The 22538-nt window shown below is 29.8% G+C and overlaps 1 protein-coding gene across 1 annotated transcript; it reads right to left on the bottom strand.

Annotated features, from left to right (window-relative positions):
• Window positions 1-244: 244 nt before the first annotated feature.
• On the bottom strand, window positions 245-14329 carry LOC124912265 (protein ARABIDILLO 1-like). Its single transcript, XM_047452853.1, has 14 exons — window positions 14237-14329; window positions 13573-14128; window positions 13319-13510; window positions 5791-7070; window positions 5529-5693; window positions 5372-5452; window positions 5075-5206; window positions 4729-4856; window positions 4459-4546; window positions 1031-1233; window positions 773-952; window positions 597-681; window positions 467-529; window positions 245-280 (listed from the first exon to the last, which is right to left on the bottom strand). Exons 1-14 carry the CDS (start codon window positions 14327-14329, stop codon window positions 245-247), a joined length of 3282 nt encoding a protein of 1093 aa, XP_047308809.1.
• Between the last annotated feature and the right edge of the window lie 8209 nt (window positions 14330-22538).

Raw genomic sequence — 22538 nt, forward strand, 5'->3', positions numbered from 1 at the left:
TAAGGGTTTAGTTTATTAGCTGATATAAAAAAGGACATAATCTAACTAAAAAGAATGTGTATAATTTTAAGAAAAATAAATATATGAATGGATATTTGTTTATATATATATTTTTAACTTGTTTAGATAATTTAGGATGTTATAATGAGAATTTAATAAATAGTTATTTACCTAATATAGTTACATATAACTTAAAAAAAGACAAACTAGTTTGACCATTTCCAAAATTATGTAAATTCTTAAACTAGAGCAGAAACCATATGTCAAAAGTTGTAGACATCTGAATATTCAAACACAAGTAATTATTGTTTCACTATTCAACCATAAACCATTTCAACAATTAACAAGTTAGTTGGGAGGAGGATGATTGTTTATCATAATTCAAATTGCGAATTACTATTTTAGAAAAAATCTTGGCCGCAAAAGGTGCACTCCAACATAAGAATGTCGACCGCAAAATCCTAACCGTTTTCTTGTCATTTATAAGACGAATATGATGCACTCTATTCTGGTAACCTGGTGTAGTAAACTACAATACAAAAAAAAGATACTTAAAAAGTTAAAAAAAAATCAAAAGATGTAATTATCAAGAATACCTGCATTAAAGTGAACGCAGCGCATGACTTAATTGATGAATATGAACTTCCTAACATGTCAACAAAACGTGCAATTTCGGTTCCACTGAACAAACAAAATATTTCAAATTTTTTTTAGATAAAGTTAAAACTTGAAATTATAATATATTTATGGAAATAATGCTTCCATTAGATACCTGCATTTCAATTGATGCACATCCCGTATACGAGCAAACTCAACAGCTCGATACAAATCGATGGATGTTAAAGATAAATCATCACATTTAAGTGTTTCATCATCCAAGAAACTGTTAATAAAATCTTCAATATGCTTCATTCCAATCCTTAAAGTCTTTGTTGGTTCATTAGATGAATTTCTATTCATAAGAACATATTATTATAAATGTTCCAACTTCCAACCATATAATAAATAGAAACAAATATTAAACTAGTACCTTATAGTGTATATGCATCCTTCCGGGAGGACATGAAAAATGTAAGCCATTACTAAAATAGCCAAGAATCTTGCTAGTTCAGACCCGGAAACCAAACAAATGCGTACAAGAACTTGAATTCCCTTTTTTTCAACTACACGAAGAGCGATTTCTGGTTTGAATACAAGATTCCAAAGGGTTGCCATTATAGTGACATGTATATCCTGAGCAAAATCAGTCAAAGATTTCTTTAAATGTAACTCACATTAACTATTTCATATAGTTATTTAAAAAGTATTGACAAAAATATATTAGAAAATGATATGCCATTCCTTCATTAGATTGAAAATTTTAAAATTCTCTATTCTATTACATTTTCAATCTAATGGAAGGATGACACATCATTTCCTTACATATTTCTGTCAATATTTTCCCGCCCTCTATTATTTATTTATTTCTAAATAGTTAACATAATATGTACTTACATCTTTAATAGAGAGGGCATGAGACATTAGACTTCTAAAACGTCTAAAATGTCCTATAAAAATAATTAAATTGTTAAATGAAATTAAAAATAGTAAATTCAACCCAAAATAAATGTTGAAATCTAAATAAATCAACTTAATTTTTTACTTTACCTATTAGGTTTTGTGATCTAGTCCGAATTCTTTCCTCACTAGCTCTCTTCCATTTTATCCATGAATAATTGGTAGTTTCCTTTGCTAAACAAACCTGTAAAATTGACATTTTTTAAGTATAAACTGAAACTATTATAATAAAAACAAGTAAGGACAATAAAATTGACATTATTAATTTTAATTTATTTCTTTAGTTAATTATTGATTTTAGATCACAAGAGATATTTGACAATACATAAAAAAAATGTTTGAATTTTTCATTTCTACTTAGAAGAAAAATATATTAGGAGTTAAAAATGAAGTAAGAAAAGAAAAAAAATAAGTCGAGACAAAGATGAAAAACGAAGATGAACCTATATCGCAATTAAAAAATATGAAACGGTAAAATAATGCCTAGATTGTGGAAACAAAACACAGAACAAGTGGAAAACATAAGTGATTTGGTATTCTTAGACTATATCCGAAGCTTACTATTATTTCCTCTAATAGTGAAGATTTTGAAGGAAATTATCGAGGCATAATTTGTGGTGGAGACCAGAGTTTGGAAGAAAAATTCATTAAATTAGGCATTCAAGTTTTTCATTTGTTCTGAGATTGGATTTCTCGATTGGTTGAACTTTTATGATACTTTACTAGTTTGTAGAACTGATGAGATCATGATTAAGTTTGAGATAAAGTGAGAAGAGATATACATGGAAACCCCGCCTTGAAATACAAGGAAAAATATAAAAGAATTATTTTTGGCACCACAATCCTTATCTAAGTCAGAGAGGGATTCCATCACATGTGATCAATTTCAGTTTTATTCTCTTTGGGTAGGTTTAGGTCATACACTCTAGTCTGAGTTGTTCCATCCCAATTAAGAGTGATTTTTAGATTTGTCAAAAACAATTGTAAAACTTTATAAATAAACTCTCCCAAAAATCTAATCGGATTATTCTATGGTCCATTAGGGAGAATTTCACTCTTGTTTTTTCATTCTTTTAATTTTTCCTGAGTTTGTCTGGTACGTTTGTGGAAGTGATGAGACCAGGATTGAGTTTGATATAAAGTAAACTCGGCTATATTTGAGAAAAACATACATTTAAAGGCAAGAAGAAATTGACAAAAAGAAAAAAAGAATTATTTACAGCACTACAATCTTTGGGTATGTTGAGATTAAAGGGATTCCATCATATCCTAATCATTTCGGCTTCATTCCCTTTGGGTAGATTTAGGCAATACACTATAGTCTTCCGATTGAGAGTGATTTTAATTTGTCAAAAAGAATTATGCGTAAAACCTTAGAGATAAACACTCACAAAAAGCTAATTGGATTATTCTATGGTCCATTGGGGATAGTTTCAGTCTTGTTTTTTCATTCTTTTAATTTTTCTTGAGTTTGTCTTGTCGTTTGTGGAAGTGATGAGACAAGGATTGAGTTGATATAAAGTAACTTGACTATGTTTGGAAAAACATACATTGAAAGGCAAGGAGAAATTGACAAAAAGAGAAAAATAATTATTTACGGCACTACAATCTTTGGGTATGTTGAGATCGAAGAGAATTCCATCATATCGAAATGATTCGGCTTCATTCCCTTTGGGTAGATTTAGGCCATACGCTATAGTCTTCCGAATGAGAGTGATTTCGATTTGTCAAAAAGAATTATGCGTAAAACCTAAGAGATAAACACTCACAAAAAGCTAATTGGATTATTCTATGGTCCATTGGGGAGAGTTTCACTCTTGTGTTTTCATTCTTTTAATTTTTCCTTGTGTTTTCATTCTTTTAATTTTTCTTGAGTTTGTCTTGTCGTTTGTGGAAATGATGAGACCAGGATTGAGTTTGATATAAAGTAAAGTCGGCTATGTTTGGAAAACACACATTAAAATGCAATGAGAAATTGACGAAAAGAAAAAAAAAAAGAATTGTTTATGGTATTAAAATCTTTGGGTATGTTGAGATCGAAGTGGCATATCTAAATCATTTCGGCTTCATTCCCTTTGGGTAGATTTAGGCCAAACATTATGGTGTCAATTGAGAGTGATTTAGTTTTGTAAAAAAACCCTCGAATAAAACCTTACAGAGAAACTCTCCTAAAAAGTTAATCGGATTATTCTACTATCCATGCATTAATTGGATTATTCTACTATCCATGCATTAATTGGGGGAGTTCACTCTTGTTTTTTCACTCTTTCAATTTTTTTCAAGTTTGTCTTATCGTTTGTGAGAGTGATGGATTGAGTTTGAGATAAATTAAGTTTAAATATATTTAGGGACCCACATTAAAATTCAAAGATAAAATAGCAAAAATAAAATAAAATTATTTGTGGCATCACATTCCTCTCGTGGGTGCCACAAATATTGAAACCAAATGGATTCCATCATATCTGATCCATTTCAGATTCATTCCCATTGGGTATCTTTAGTCCATCCATCATGGTCGGAGTTGTTCCATTTCAATTGAGAATAATTTAGGATTCTTAAAAAGAATTGTGCTTAAAGCTTTTTCGATATATTGTGTTGCTTTCCGTGTTATTCTAGTTTGTATAGTCAATTCAATGAGAAAACTTAATTGTATCCCTTATTTGTGATTGGCCTCATCTAGTGGTAGAACTCATTTCAACTTTGTAACTTTATGGTTGAAATGAAAATTGTAACTTTGAAATAGTTGACAAAAGAATCTATGTACTTGTATGAATCTATTTCATGATACTTTTTTTATTAAACACTTTAATTTATTATTTAAGTGTAGTTCACATAATAAGAAAAAAATAGATATAATTTAAACAAGAAGCAATGGAAGTTTTATCATAAAGATTTACTTACCAAAGTTTCAATGCCATCAACAGCTACAATTGCTTCCCGATTCCTTTCATCAAAAGACAAGTTACTAAGTGCCTCAACAGCTTCTTGACTGCACCAATAATAAATTCACAATAATCTATTGTTAGTGTAAATTATTTAAATGAGATTATCCAAATTTAAAAAAATATATGAATTCACGCTTATTAATTGAGTTTTTCACATTAATACATATACAATAATTACAAACATTTAAACTAAGTAACGTTCAAAATAAGTTGTTATAATAAATACCATGTATGTTTATCTGGTGAACGAATGAGCTGTACAAGTGTTTGAAGGGCACGTAATTTGTATCCAACTATTATATTGTTGTCATTTGTATGTGTATTTCCTATCAAGTTAGCAAAGACCTGAACAACCTACACAAAAAAAAACAGTTATATATATATATAAAAGATATAAAAATTAATAAATAGACTCACATGTGAAGATATATTTTGAATGTAATCATTTCATAAATTAAATGTGAATTTGGGTTGAAATAGTTTTATTGAGATTCTTTCTTTTGAAAATAGATTTTATATTACCTACTAATATTTATCAGAAAGCAAGTTTAAAAAGACATAAATTATCTTACCTGCTCCAATACTCCAACAAACACACAATTCTGAGTAATAGCCACAAGTGCATCTAAGCAACCATTTTTGCTCATTTCCACGTTTATTCTTTCATCTGATGTCATAATTGCTAGTGTACCAATAATATTTTTCTGTAAAAAAGTTTGTTCATAAGAAAATAGTGAAGATGAATAAAAATAATATTTTATTCAAGTTAATTCTCTTCAAGAATGTCATAATTTAACTGGAGATTTTTGTGAGTGATCAAATATAAAAATTAAATAAAGTGAAACAAATAAATAAGACGTAGAATTTACCAACACATTTTCACTTATAGAAGTCCATCTCTGTAAAAGGTTCTTCAATACTTCTAAGTCACCACACTCGAAAATAATACTCTACAAAAGAAAAAGTTATAAATAACTTTTTATTAGTTGGATAGTCAAAAATAGAGAATATGATAAAAATAACAACCTTATATTGATTCTTTGGCACCCTTTCACGCAAACACCTTAATGCATTACTAGCCTCCTCAAGGATAAATTTATTCCTAGACTCAAGCAATTTCATTAGAACTTCCATCCCTCTTTTGGCTGTCACACTCGCAAATTCTTCACTCGAAAACAACATATTTATTGCCTGAAAAACAAATATAAACAAATATAATTACAACAGGTAGAAGAATAGGTAGAAGAATGCAAATATCTAAATCCTCGCATTATATATTCTTACATACCTTAGCCACCTCTAATTTAACTCCTTCGCCGGATGATTTGACTAGATTTAAAAAGATTGTTACCCAATCTACTATTGCCTCCACTCGTTGATCAATAATATCATCATCGTCCACCCCTCTATAAGTAAGCGTCGCAAATTTTGGAATTATTCTAATTGCCCTTCTTTGTACCTCCTCTTCCAAACTTTTTAAAAACTTAGTCATTAAAGCTATACCTCCATAAAGCCAAAAATGTCTCGTCGGAAGAAGTTGATTGATATTTGCAAAATGAAGAAGGCAACGCGATAAAACTTGTTCAATCCATGGCATGATCATAATGATATCTTGAGAATCCAACAATGTGGATATGGAAGTTAGAATGGATATCAACTCTACACCCATTTTATTTCTAGGGCTAAAATTAATATCTTGCTCCATTTCCCCACAATGGAAAGCACATAATACCTTTAAAGTTGGAGAATAGGAAAGTAATCTATCAATAGCATTTGCACTAATGTCTGTTCTCGAGACATCTAATGCTAGCAAATTTTCAAACTTAATCCAATGCTCTATAACATGATATGAATTCAACCGTTTTGTTCCAGCAATTGAGAGAAATTGAACTGATACGAGATTTGTCAGGGCTATCTCGTCCACTTTTTCACAATCCGTAAACGCAATTTCTACCAAACTGTGACAATTGCTACTTAGAGCATTAATCGCTATCGAGTTAACCTCTTTCAGGCCTGAAAGCCAAAGCTTCTTGAGATTAAGACAGCACATAGCAATTGATTTGATTCCTTCACTACTGATTCCAGTACAATAGCTAGAACCGAATTCAATGATTTCAAGTAACTTATTCATATCTACAATTTTAGATAAAGTTACGTCATTAACTCTCCCATAAAAGTTTCCACTTAGCTGAATCAAAGTCCTTACTTTGAGACTGATTATGGCCTCAGCAGATTCTTCTCCTTCAAAATAAAGTTTCTGAAGGGAAGAACATCGAGAAGCAAGAGATGTGGCTGTAGAGATATCAAATTTGCGCGCTCGAAGATCAAGGGACCGCCATAAGCATGGAGAAGCAGCTAGAGACCACCAACTTTGACAGACAGATGATAAATTCACTCTATCGTGATCATTCAGAAGAGAAAAAAGTTGAATAACTGTATCACCTGGAAGTTCAGTCCAGTCCATGGTTGAATTCCAGCTCCGATCTCCTTGAATTTCGTTGTTGTTTGTTGAAATCTCCTTAGCTTTGTCATTTGTGATTGTTAGGACGACCCTCCTCTTGTTCATACCTGAAATCAATTCAAGCAGAATTAGAGCAATGGGTACTGCCGTTTAGATTCTGCTGAAAATGGTTTTTGTGTAGCAGTAAGAAATTATTCATCTTTTCATTTTTTGTAATCTCACCAAGATTACAACTATCCAACCATATTACAATAATCCTATTTTAATAAATATATGGACTTGTTTAGATAATACTGTTTGAGTCATATGATTATATTGTTAAAAAGTTGAAACAAAATAATAAAGTCAATCTGGACCTAAGAGGAAAATATAATTATTAGAAAAAAAAAAGAAGGAAAAGGAAATGTATTTATTAGCAAATAAAAAAGAAATTGTACTTATTAGAAATAAAAAAGAATGGAAATGTAATTATTATAAATAAAATAAAGGGTAATGTAGGAAAAAAAATGTAAATGTAATAATATATTTTTCCTTTTTATATTATAGAATTTCCAAATTTGAATGAAACTGTAATAGTCTGATTAAATGTTTTATTTTGAATTATTTGATTATTTTAAAATATTTAATTTCTTAATTAAAATATCAAAATATTTATATTTATTTTATACAAAACTAAAATTTTAAAATATAAATAATATTTTAATAATCTACATTTTAATTAAATAAATTTTCAAATTTATAATTCTTATTATATAATGATGTTTAATTTTAAAATTTTAAATTTGTGGTTAATTTAAATATATATAGATGGAACAATAGTTATTTGATAGCGGGTTAATCCGTAAATAAAATTATAAAAAGTTCAATTTATAAAATAAAAAAAAATATAAGATAAAAAATTTACAGATGTAACCATTGTACATCAAATGCAAACCCAATTTGGGATATCCTAAATTCTCTCTCCAAAGCACTCATATTTGGGTTAATACTATAGCAAACGCATACTCTTTTTTTTACATTTTAACCCTTAAATTTTTATTTTATCAATTTTATATATTAAACTTATTTATATAATTAATTTATATAAGTTATTTATATTTTAATTTATTTATATGTTTTATTCATTTATATGTTTTATTTGTTTATATTTTTATTTTTATCCTATATTTTATATTAAACTTATTTAAATAATTATTAATTTAATTAATTTATATAATATTTTTTATATAACATAAATTTATAATAATATTTAAAAAATATTATAATAATATTAAAAAATAAAATTACTTTAATATATATATAATATTTTTAATAAAATTTTATAATTAATTTATATTTAAGTTTAAAATATTTGGATGATATTATAATATTGTAATGTAATTTATAAGTTTGTAAAATATATAGGTGATATTAAAAAGTTATAAAAGTTGATGTAAGAAAGAATATTATAAAAATATTATTTTGGGTTTAAGAATGAGTTTTTCGGTTGAAGAAGAATTATTATTTAATGGGACATTTATACCCAAATGAGTTTGAAAATGAATTTTTCAGTTAAAAATATCTTAAACTGAAATTATTTCTATACATACAATCCTGTAAAATTTAACCACTAAAATTACTCATTATTTATATTTTAAAATTAATTAAGGCCTTTTTCGGTTTTTGGTTCTTTTTGGTGGTGAGTTTAAAAAAAAAACGAAGAGAAAGGAAACTTAGGCCTGATTGTTTTTTTGTTTTAAAAAATTCATCTAAAATTAATTTTTGGATCAATTATTTTTCAACAATTATATCACTTATTTCATTAACCAAAATACTAAAATATTAAATACCCTCTATATAAATTGTAAGGATGTATTATGAGGTATATAAATTATATATGTTTTAGTGTTTGGTTGAGATTATAAATTATATAGATTTTATTATTTTGTGTTTGGTTAGTGGTATAAGAAAATAGTAAAACGTGTAAAAGACTATTTTGCCCTTGTATTTATATAAATTATTTTTAATTATTATTTTAATATTTATCTTATAGGTAATTTCTATTATTAATTATATTAAAATTAATAAAAAATTAATATATAATTATCAATACGAGAAAAACATGTCGGAGGATTAGGAGGATTTGGCTCGACGAAGCAAGTCAAGCGATTGATATGTCCCAGCTGTTTTCTGAGCAAGTAAAATTCACGGCTTTGAAGGAGTTCGAGCCATTTAGTGCACACAAAAGATGCGGTGTATCTGGACTTGTTGGGAAGACGAGCAAAACACTGGAGAACGAGCTCATCGGGCAAATTAGAAAGATTCATTTTTATTATTAGTTGTTGTTCCAGAAAGACAAAGAAATGAGAGATATTAATAGAGAAATTCTACCCAACAGGTCTGCCTTTTGGAATTGCCAAAGCCATTAATAATGATGGGTGGTGTTTAATCAACTTGGGAGTTGGGAGGAGACGAAGAGACCAAGAACGAACGTTATTATGTTTAATTAATATGCTTGTGTGACTCATGGAGGATCGATGATGTATATAGTGTAGCATTGGGAATTGATAAAAAATAAATGTTATAATCCATTATTATGTGTATGTTATGGATGTTATTGATGTTATGGGTTCTCATTACTTAATTCATTGACAGTCGAAAAGTTTAAGGATTTAATGCAACCTCCTCTAAGATAAACCAGGATAGTTTAGAATGGATTAGGGAATTAGAGTAGCAGCATTTTGAATCAATTCCCAAACTAACTTTGTTTCACGTTTCAACTTCTCAAACTAACCTAATTTGTTCATTCATTCCCAAACTAACTTAATTTACTATTCAAATTCAATTTTTTTAAATTTTTTTTATATTTAAACTTATTATTATATATATATATTTAAATTATTATTTTTATTAAAATATTTAAATTATTATTTTTATAAATTTTATTATTTATATTTAAATTAATATTTTAAATTCTTATTTTTTTATAAATTTGATTATTTATATTTTAATATATATTTAATTTTAATTATTATTATATATAACTTTATATTTTTATTTTAAAAAATATTATATAAACGAGAATGGTTTAAATATAATGACAAAAACGTTATAAAAAAAACACGATTGTTCAAAATGTCACCAAATAAATTAAAAAATAACAAGATTAAACATCTGAAAAACAATAATAAAAACATAAGTAAAAAATATTTATCAACGAACAAACCTAACATAAAATATAGTGTTAACGATTTCAGATATTTCAAGAAAATCAATATTAGACGTTCTCAATTGGGAGAAATATGATAATTTTATTTCTAGTGAAATTTTGAAAAAAAAGAAAAAAAAAACTAACGAAGTCAAAGTGAGTGTATTCAAATTGAGATGGATAACTCATAAAAGATTATAATTTGTGGGAGGTGTAACCAAGAAGGTTATACATGAATAATCATGTTATAATTTGTGAGAAGTGTGACCAAGAAGATTATACGAAACGTAATCAAAGATTATTTTGAGTAAAACTGTCAATAATTTAGGGAAGATCGATTGTAATTATTTTTATAAATTATTAAATTATTATATATGGTTATGGATATGAGAATTTATTAATTATTTATGTGAATTGTAGGTTGAATATTTATTATAATATAATAAATAATAATTGAAATGTAAATGTATACATTAAATTTATAATTATAATATTTATAAAATTAATAATTTAAAATATAAATAATAATGTAAATATATACATCAAAATATAAATAATCTAATTTATAAGAAAATTAAATATTTTAATAAAAAATATTAATTAAAATATATATATATATATAATAAGTTTAAATATAAATAAATTAAAAAAAATAAAAAAAAATAAGAAAAATGAGCTTGAATAGTAAAGTAGGTTAGTTTAGGAATAAATGAATAAATTAGGTTAGTTTGAGAAATTGAAAATCAAACAAAATTAGTTTGAGAATTGGTTCCTGGATTTTAACCAAATGTAATAAACTATATTTATATGTCTAAAAAAAAGACAATATTTTATAAGGTTGAAATAAATTTACTTTTATCAAATTTTAAAATATAAATCAATTTATAATTTTAGTTTTTTTTTTCAATAGAGGATCAAATAATCGGTAAGAAAATAACTGTATGTAACACCCAAATCTCGTCATTTGGGAGTATCACGAATCGACTCAATAATCGACGCACCATAACTCACCTGGATGCTTTTGGGTTTCGAATAGACGAGAAATCAAAATGGTGGGCGCAATAGCTCGTTTTGTGTGTAAAACGCATTTAAAAAAATTGTTTTGGGTTTGGTATTTGGTTAAACGTGAGAATGAGTATTGCTTCTATATATCATTTATTCATCACGTTATCGTCTTTATTTTAAACTTTTTGACCATTTAAAATAATATTATATTTGCACTTTATTTATTCATTACATCATAAAATAGGCAGGGTAACAGTGAATTGGAAGTATGTAATGGTGATTTCAATCATGTAAAAAAAATGTTAGTTTAAAAATAAAATAAAATCCAACATAACATATTTAATTTTTATTATTTCTTATAGAAATATATATATATATATATATATATATTTTTAACATTAATCAAGGCATTTAAATAAAGAAAATGATAAATATGAAGAAGTAACACAAGTCCTTAGGCAAGCTCACGGGTCGGTCCAGCGGGCGAATCTATGCATGGTCATAGGTTCTGGGAGCACGTATATGGGCCTGAGCAAAGCACAAATGGGTTTCGGGTCTGGACGTATGTGCGGTCCTAGCACAGTTGGTCTAGAGTTCGTAGGTTGGACAGTGACAAGGAATCCCAAGTTTTAATTCAGGGAGGTTGAATATTTATTTTACATTTTGGTAAATGGAAAAGCTTAGATAAATAAACCAAATGTGTTGCATAGTGCCGCACGAGCAGCAGTGCATATCCTGGGTTCAATCCCTCGTAGCACTTTCTTTTTCCTTTTTTTTCCCTTTTTTTTTTGGTTAGACATTTGTTTTTTTGGGTCGGACTCCTTTTTTGTCACCTATCTAAGAAAACAAGGTACGGCGCTAGGTGTTAGCTGCTACTTACTGTCAAAATTATGCCAACATTCTCGATCGTTGGCTAGTTTTCTCGGTCGACGATTAAGTCGCGCGAGCCTCACAGACATTTGCTAATCTATCCCAAACCCAAAATTTCATAAACCTTTACTTTATTTTCCGACTTCAATTATTTCCATGCATAGTATCACAGGCTCAGTCTTTTCACTGACGATCCGTGCGGCATTAGTTACGATCTTCGCAAGAACGAGTAACTAGTCAGCCTTACTCGACGCAACACTCGACGTTTAATAGAATTGACACAAGAATTCTAGAGGGAGAGTAAACTCTTACAAAGAATAGTATTATATTACTTGAATACTTGGTGATTTACAATGTAATACATCAGAGGTATTTATAGGACTAATTCTAGCTATTAATTAATGACACACTAATTTAGGACATTCATTTTAACTATCAATTAGTGATGCACTAATTTAGGGATTACTTTTAATTGTCAATTAGTGATGCACTAATCAAGGACAATCCTTTTAACTATCAATTAGTGATGCGCTAATTAAGGACATGTCTTTTAACTGTCAATCAATGATGCACTAATCTGACACCTTCCATCCAGCTAGAACATTTCTTGTGTTGGGCTTAAACGAGATTAAACCTCCTCCTCTTCTTGGGCTAGGAAGATTGGGTCGTGACATTCTTTTTAAGCCTCCTCCTCTTCCTGGGCCAGTAAGATTGGGCCGTGACATTCTCCCCAACTCAATTTGGCGACGTCCTCGTCGCGTCCTTCTTGTAGGCCTGGATGATGTCTCCACATATGATAGAAGTTTTGAGCGACATGCTAGCTTTCCAACCCGTTTCTTCTCTAAGAAAGGGTCTTTGTATTGTCTCACAAGCCCCTGGTGAACTTTGAAAATTTGTCTCCCTTGATGGAGGAGAAGTTTTATTATCACTCGGTTTCTTTCGAACTCCAAGTGTCTTCTCTTCTTGTCCTCCCATTTCTTCATTCTTTTGGCAGTCTTGGCTATTTCGCACTTCTCTTTCTTGAATGGAAACTCATCCGGTTGCCTCTTCAATTCCTCAAATTTAGGAGGTTTCATGTGATAAAGAACCACCATCGATGGTTTAGTACATTTGACTAACGCTTCTCTATGATCCATCTCTCTCTTATGGTGGGGTTTCTCTGATAATCCAACGGGCATTACATCATGACCTTTCTCTAGGACAATTGTAATTTCTGGAGGTATCTTCTCTTTGACGCAGTTTTCTTATCTTCTTTCACGGTGACAAAAGATGATGTGTAGGTCTTCTCCGCACCTCTTGAGAGTTGCATGACAGATAGGTGCCTAGTTTCTCTCTTGCCCTCTCTTGTTAAAGGTATTGTGCGAGTATTGCCTTGGTCTAGAATGCACATCATATTGGAAGAAGGGAGTAGGATGACATTTACCTTGTCTAGAAACTTTATGCCGAGAACCATTTTGTAGTCATCCATGTCAATAATGGAGAAATCTAAAAGGTCAGTCCACTCCCCAAGTTGATCTTTACATTACGAGCAACTCCATAAGTTGCACTTGGTGCCGAGTTGACTACTTTAAGCCACCCTTGCTCCTTAGTGTACCTGATCCCCAATCTTCTTGCCTCCTTTACCTCTAGAAAATTGTTGTTGGCTCCCGTATCCAACAAAGCGTTAAATATGTGGTTTCTTACTTTAGTTTCCACAAATAGTTGTCCTTTCTTTGCGGACTTTGGTTCATCAAAATTTGCAGTAACGAAACTGATTAGGTTTAACGACCCCAAGCAAGCTTCATCGTGAAGGCGTTCTTGCTCCTCCATCAATGATGATAGTTTGTTCTTCATAGGGCACTTTCTTGCTTTGTGCGGCCCTTCACAAAAGAAACACTTTATTCGGGGTTTCTCTCCACGATTCTCGTCCCGATCTCCTTTACCATTGGATTTGGTAAACTTAACTGGGTCTTCATTGTTATAGATATGGTCCCTACCATTTTTCCCATTGTCATTCCTCTCATAGGTCAACTTTGGTTTCTCTTGCCTTCTCATTTCGACAAGAGATTCAGCCACGGCAATAGCGAAGCTTAAATCTTGGACACTACGTCGTTCCAACTCCAACTTTGCCACATTTGTAGACCATCAATGAAGGCGAACAAGGCTTCATCGCCTGAGTAGTTAGGATCTCAAGGAGAGTAGCGATGAAGTCCTTGACATACTCCTTGATACTCCCTCTTTGTGAGAGCCGCCACAACTTGGCCTTTGCTTCTCGAATGGCGTTTTCAGGATAGAACTGTCTCTTGAGTTCCTCCTTGAATTCATCCCAGGTATTTATAAAACATGTACCTCTTTCAATGTCGCTACTCTTTCGCCTCCATCACAACATTGCGGTGTCTTCCAGGTATGTCGTGACGGTATCTATCTTCCTCGCCTCTTCTACTAGGCCGAGTGTTTTGAAATACTGGTCCAGACTCCATAAGAAGTTGCCGATCTCTTTCGCATTCCTCTCGCCTAAATACGTTTTAGGCCTTGGAACGTCTATCCTTATCGGATTGGGGACTCCTACAGGCGCACGCCCGACATTCCTCTCGCCTAAATACGCTTTAGGCCTTGTAACTTAAAAGTCATTACTTCGAGTTTCTCAATCAAGGTACTGATTTCACCAAGGAGGGTCTGCTCCACGATCTGAGTTTGCTCTTGACATTTGGACAAGCCTTCGTTTAGGGCACCTTGCATTCCTCTAGGTCCCCAGCATTATCTTGTCTGTACGCCACGGTGAGTTCTACCTTCTCCAACCTGACGATAATGTCAACGAACTTTGCGAGAGTTCTACTTTCTTTGGTAGCTTTGGATCCTCCCACCTGAACTTTGCGAGAGTTCCTACCATCTTCTCTAGTCCCGTGGGGAAGATTCCCTACTTCGTCCACGACATTTGAACTTTCCTCCGATCTCTTCGTCATTTCAGCTCTGATAGTAATTGTCACGGGCTCAGTCTTTTCACTAACGATCCGTGCGCCACTAGTTACGATCTTCGCAAGAACGAGTAACTAGTCAGTCTTACTCGATGCAACACTCAGCGTTTAATAGAATTGATACAAGAATTCTAGAGGGAGAGTAAACTTTTACAAAGAATAGTATTATATCACTTGAATACTTGGTGATTTACAATGTAATACCTCACAGGTATTTATAGGACCAATTCTAGATATTACATTAATGACACGCTAATTTAGGGCATTCCTTATAAGTGTTAATTAGTGATGCACTAATTTAGGGATTCCTTCTAATTGTCAATTAATGATGCACTAAATAAGGACAATCCTTTTTAACTATCAATTAGTGATGCGATAATTAAGAAAATGCCTTTTAACTGTCAATCAATGATGCAATAATCTGACACCTTTCATTCAGCAATAATCAAGGAAATATGTAGGGAAATGAAGTGTCATTCATTTATTATTAATACATTGGTATATATAATAAAATATTTTCTATTATGTTTTAAAAATAATATAATTTAATATTTTAGGCATAACTTTAAATAATTTTACTATATCAATTAAAAATAATAATATTAACAAATATTATATATATTTTTTATTTACTAAAAATATTTATTTAACCTATTATAATTAACTTAAACAATTGAACTTTACTAAGTTAATTTCTAAATATATATATATATATATATATATATATATATATATATTTCTAAAGTTTATATATATATATATATATATAAACTTTAGACCAGGCATCCATAATGGGTTTTGGGTGCCTTTTTTCTCCAACCCTACTGGAAAAAAAAAATTGTAATCTTTCTATATGTGTTTGGACTGTACTAGGGTTGTAAATGAATCAAATACTTTTGATTCGATTCGGTATTCATATTCGAATTTTGATATTCATATTCGTAATTTTGTGATTCGAATTCGAATAAAAATATTCGATTCGATTCGACTAGACTAATAAACGAATACAAATACAAAATCAAGATATTCGATTATGTATTCCCTATATATTCGATTAAATATTCGATTATATATATATATTATATATATATATTATATATATATATTATATATATATATATTATATATATATTATATATATATATATATTATATATATACTATTTTATTAATTTTAATTTTATAAATATTATTTATTCTAAAACCCTAGTACATATATATATTTTTGAAAACTTGAAACCCACGTCTAGTCATTCTGCTGCTAATCACTCAAAATCTACCACCGCCTCCATCTCATCTCTTCTCTTCTCCAGTCGACGTTACTTCGGTCGCCGTCGTCGCCTCCATGTAGTTCTCTTCTCCGCTCGTCGTCTTCTCCACTCGACACTACTCTAGTGATTTCTCCGGTGAGTCCTTTTCTTCTCCGACCATGTATTTCTTGACCAGCTGTAACCCATATCTAATATGACTTTTAAATATTGTATATCATTTAGAATATATAGATATATTTTTTAACATTTTAAGCTCTAATTACATATTTGTTATAAAAGGGGGAGAAAACTATATATATATGTGCAGTACACCGAACATAAAACAACTTACCTTCCAATGGCAACTTACGACTCTTAGAGAATGTTTCTTTAGCAATTCGAATTGCTGAATCGTTGTTCGAGGCATTGTCCACAGAGATAGTGAAGACTTTATGCTCTATCTCCTAATCTTTTGTACACTTCATAAGCCCATTAAAGATATCATGACATGAATACCAAATAAACAAATCAAATTACTAAACAATATATATAATGCAAGAAAAAATTTTAATTATAAAAAATAATTTACCAGCATGTGGAGGAGGTAGAGGTATGAAGCTAAGAAGTCGTTTGTGAAGGTTCCAATTTGAATCAACAAAGTGACCAGTGACACACATATAAGAAATCTTTTGCACCTTTGACTTCCAAATGTCAGTGGTTAAGGAAACCTTATTGATGTCTCTCAACACCAATTGTAATTTTTTCTTCTTTCTATGTCATATACATTAATGACATCTTTCTTTATCGTGGCACGAGAAATCTTTTCAAATAGTGGTTGGTTGATACTCAACATGAAGGTAAAATCAAAACTTTCTAAACGGTTGCTCATTCATTAAAATCCAATGGGCAATGGCCTCTCTTTGCTTCATATGATCATATTTACCATCTGACAGAGGATTCATCTCAAACTTGGATTTGATAGGCTGAAATTGCAATGTCTTTTGCTTTTCAGTGTGCATTTTCTTTTGCACGCACCTCTTTAAGTGATTCTAAAGATGACTTGTTGTATCGGTAGTTGGCCTATAAAGAAGACTTTTGCAATATATACATTGGTACTTAAAATTTCCATCATTTCCGATCACTTCAATGAATTCGGTATAAGCTTTAGAAACTTTCTTTTTCTTTTTCCTTTCAAAATGCCCCTTATCTTCCTCAATTTCATCATCTTTACCATCTTCCACATTTTTACCTTCTTCCTCAACTTCATCATCTTTACCTTCTTTTTTATCTTTCTCCCCATCAACATTCACATTCTCAATTAGCAAGGCACCATCACATTCATCATCATTTATATATATATATATAGTTTTCTCCCCCTTTCATAACAAATATGTAATTAGAGCTTAAAATGTTAAAAAATATATCTATATTCTAAATGATATACAATATTTAATAGTCATATTAGATATGGGTTACAGCTGGTCAAGAAATACATGGCCGGAGAAGAAAATGACTCACCGGAGAAATCACTAGAGTAGTGTCGAGTGGAGAAGACGACGAGCGGAGAAGAGAACTACATGGAGGCGGCGGCGGCGACCGAAGTAACGTCGACTGGTGAAGAGAAGAGATGAGATGGAGGCGGTGGTAATTTTGAGTGATTAGCAGCAGAATGACTAGATGTGGGTTTCAAGTTTTCAACCGAAAAAATATATATGTACTAAGGTTTTAGAATAAATAATATTTATAAAATTAAAATTAATAAAATGGTATATATATAATATATATAATCGAATATTCAATCGAATATTAGCGAATACCGAATCGAATATCTTGATTTTGTATTCGTATTCATTTATTAGTCGAATCGAATCGAATATTTTTATTCGAATTCGAATCACAAAATTACTAATACGAATATCAAAATTCGAATACGAATACTGAATCGAATCAAAAGTATTTGATTCATTTACAACCCTAGTTACGAGACCTTAAGTATTATTATGGAAACGAAGCGTGAATAAGAGTATAATAAATAATATATAATTATTGTAATAATTATGAATTTGAAAGTTATCTCATTAACAAAAAAATAAAATAATATATATATATATATATATATATATTAATATAGTTGGGTATCGAGTTTCGGGTTTAATTTTTGTACACTCAAATTTAGGGCTGCAAATGAGCTAAGCCGCTTGTGAGCCGCTCAATCAAAGATCAACTTTGATCGAGTTGGAGTCGAGCTCGAGTCGACTCGTTTAATATTCGAGTCGAGCTCATATAATATTTTCTCGATTGTTTTCGAACTTTTTTTAGCATGACAATATATAATATATTTATTTATTTTAATATTAAGAATTTTAAACAAATATATTTTTTTACTCTCTTTTCAAAGTCCATATATCAAGCTCACGATCCACATTATTATATCTTATTACCAAAAAGTTAAAAAGCAAAACCCTAATACTTTTTTTTCATCATTTGACACAAAAGTACTTTATTTCATTATATTATCTCTCATTCATTCATAAGTTTTTTCATATCTTTATATTATCTCTTACTTACACTATTTTTCTCACTCGTTTACAAGAGATTGCTTCATTTTTTTTTTATTATCTCTCATTTATTCACAATTGTAGTATTATCTTGGATCGCTATTAATTTTTTCTTTTAAATAACTTTAATTTCTTTTTGTTTTAAGGAAATTCAGCAATAAAGTAAAAAAAAAAACTTTTTATATATTATGTTTTGAAATTTTGAATAGTTTTGATGCTTTCATATTTTCATTTTAAAATATCATATGTTTTGAAGGTTAATAGTTATAGCAGTTTAATATTTTCATTTTCAAAATAAATTTTGATTTGAAAATTTAATTTTTGTTAAAGTTTTCGAGCCGAGCTTGAGGGTAATGGTCGAGTCGAGCTCGAGCTCAAATTTATAAACTCGTTCGACTCGAGTTAGAGTCGAGCTCGAGCTCAAACAATCTTGAGCTCGGCTCGGCTCATTTGCAGCCCTACTCCAATCCCGACCCCGATCGGAGTAATCTTTTCTCGACTCCGACCATCGATTACTCACCACTCAACTATACGGGGACCATTATCATACTTTAATTAATTGACCAAAATATTAAAATATTCTATATTTGTAATTATTATTTTATTTTATTAATATATTAATACCTTATTAGTTGTTTTACCATAAAAATCATTATTTTTTTTACTCAATGTTTGATTTATAATTATTCATTTTCTGATTGTTTTTCCTCTCGGTAATTTGATGTAAGATTGATATTTTTCACAATCTTGCAATCTTTAGAAGAGTAACTAATTAAAGTTTCACATTTTAATCAACATTTCTTGTTTCCAACCTAAAGCAATACCTGCACATTTTAATCAAAAGAGCTTTCAGATTTAAGACAACCATGGAAGATCAATGACCGACAACATTGCGTTTTAGAAAACCAGATAAAATACTAAAACTGAAAAATCAGAATGATACTGAACTATAAATAAGCATCGAAATCAATTGAGGGCAGTACCAAAATCTTATTATCCTCTCTATTAATATTTTAATGATTTTTTATTACTATAAATATTATATATGTGACAATCATGAACTTGATACATATACTTCACAAACTGTATTAATATTTATTTGCTCGACTCGTTTTCCCTCCGATCATACACCCAAACCTATAGTAACAAAACCTATTTGACGGCATGGCCTTGCCTTTCCACCAAGGTTGAACTAAAATTCTGGATTACATCCATTTGTATAAAGATTACAATCTTTAATACCTTGGTAGCCATGCATGTTACTAAACAAAACTATCACACTTCCCATTTTAAATTTATATTAATTTGAATGATAATATCTTAAACCTTTTAAGATACACAAATAACCATATTCCTTAAAACAACTTCAAACAACATAATCATTTTTTTATAAAACCATTCATGGAAATTTAGCTAAAAATGAAACAATGACAAAACCAGAAGAGACAATGTCCTTAACATGAATCTAGGACTGTTGTCCTGCGTGACAACAAAATCAACAAAGACATTATCTTACCCAATAATTCCTGATGAAAATAAAACTAGTGGGCCTCTATTATAGGACACATTGAATAAACATCACCATAAATCTGAAGAGGCACCTCAATTTTAACATTCTTATCATACTCTTGTAAACACATAAACTCGATTTCCTTTCTCCCTGTCCTATAATAAATCCGTAACCATCGATCACCAAGCGGTAGATTATAAAATTTAAATTGCGACGTCCTCTCATCTGTTTCGTTCGGAGAGAAATGTTCATATTGCTTCCATTGCGAAATCAAAACTTTGTTTGGACACCTTTTCCATTCTCGTGATTCAAAATTATATATCTCAATGTCGCGTTTCGAACTCGTAAGGCTTTTGCAGAGAGTCATAACAATGAATTTGTCCCCAATTATTTCACCTCTGCTGATGCCTTTAATCAAGATGAGTTTCCCTTGAGAACTAACAATCTTGCAATCATCATCAATGAGAAATGCGGGATTAGGAAGAGGTGGGAGTATTTTACACAAACCACTAACAGGGTCAAAAACATTGATAACATGACTACTTGGAGGTGGAGGTGGAGGTGGGTTCAAGAATGAGTTCATCTTGCGTTTTTTCGGAGGAGGAGGAGGATGGGATTGGAGCAAGCAAGCCAGGTGATTGATATGTCCAAGCTGTTTCCTGAGCAAGTAAAATTCACGGCTTTCAATAAGCTCAAGCCATTTACGGCATACAAGAGATGCCGTGTATCTGGACTTTCTGGGAAGTCGAACCAGACACTCAAGAATCAGATCTTCGGACAAACGAGAATGTTTCATTTTCTATAATTGTTTGTGTTTCAGAGATGAAGAACATGAGATATTTATAGATCAATTTTCGAATTGCCAGTCCCATTAATTGTGGGTGGTATTTAATAAACTTTAGGGAGAAGACGAAGAGATCAAGTTATTGTTGTCATATTAATACGGTTATTTCGATGCTATCCATACAGGCAGTACCTGTATTCCACTCATAAAATGACACTTATACATAAAAGTGAAGCATCACCTTCCTTATTTGTTGATTATTTTCTCTTTGTACAAATGGCAGTGCCTTAATGGATACAGGCACTACCTGTATAGGTAGCATCGAACTAACCTATTAATACTGTCCGCTTTCATTTAAAAATATAATATTTTGTCAATGGAAGATCGATGAGTGTGGCTTTGGGAATTGATAAAAATGTTAGAGCATCTCCAACGCATGACCTGTGCCCGCATCGGACAGCGTGGAAAAGGGCAGGTCATTGGTTTTTTTCATTTTTTGCATTGTAGATAAAAGGAAAAAGAGGGCAGTGTCCTCTATGCCGGTCATGCCCTCTTCTGACCTTTTCATGATTAGATAATATAATATATTATAATATATAGAAATATTTGTTATAAATTTAATTATAATATTTTTTTCTACTATTTTAAAGTAACATTATAATAACATTAAATAAATATATATTTTAAAGTTTACTATAAAATAGGAATATTAATTATATATTAAATTATAATAATATTAATTATATATTAAATTATAATAATATTATAATATATTTTAAATTATAAAAATATTTTATATTTTATTAAATTATAAAAATATTTTATATTTTATTATAATATAAAAATATTAGTTATATATTCTCAAATTTTCCTATAATATAATAATATTAGTTATATATTCACAAATTTATTCATATATTTTTAATATTATAATATATTTTAAATTATAAAAATATTTTATATTTCAATTTATTTATGTAGGTCATTTTCAGTTTTTATGTAGGTCATTTTCAGTTTTTAATATTATAATATATTTTAAATTATAAAAATATTTTAAATTAAATTACTTATATATTTAATTAATAAATATATATTTTAAATAAATTAATATTTTTTTTATTAATTATATTAACACGTTTTAAAGTTTAAATTCTTAAATTTTCCTATAATATAGGAATATTAGTTATAATAGTATAAATTAGTTATTTATTTAAAACACCTTTAAATTATTTAGATAAGAGGGCGGGCAGAAGCATTGGAGTGTTTTGCCCAAGTTCAATATGTGCCCGCTTTACATTAATTTGACAAAATAAGAGGGCAGAGGTCATTTGCCCTGCTGATGCTCTTATAATCATTATTATGTTTATATTATGGCTTCTCATTTCTTAAGCTTTAAGGATTGACATTTTTTTTCATACTTAAGTAGGATACTTCATAATGTATCTGGAATTAGAAATA

Source organism: Impatiens glandulifera, chromosome 1 (genome assembly GCF_907164915.1).
Source record: "Impatiens glandulifera chromosome 1, dImpGla2.1, whole genome shotgun sequence".
Lineage (NCBI taxonomy): Eukaryota > Viridiplantae > Streptophyta > Magnoliopsida > Ericales > Balsaminaceae > Impatiens > Impatiens glandulifera.

Coding starts and splice junctions, on each gene's coding strand:
- LOC124912265 (XM_047452853.1), bottom strand. CDS start 14,329: ATGAATTCAAGGAGGAACTCAAGAGACAGTTCTATCCTGAAAACGCCA. Junction 5,453..5,528: donor TGCCAAAGAATCAATATAAG/GTTGTTATTTTT, acceptor TTTCTTTTGTAG/AGTATTATTTTCGAGTGTGG. Junction 4,547..4,728: donor TCACCAGATAAACATACATG/GTATTTATTATA, acceptor TTATTGGTGCAG/TCAAGAAGCTGTTGAGGCAC.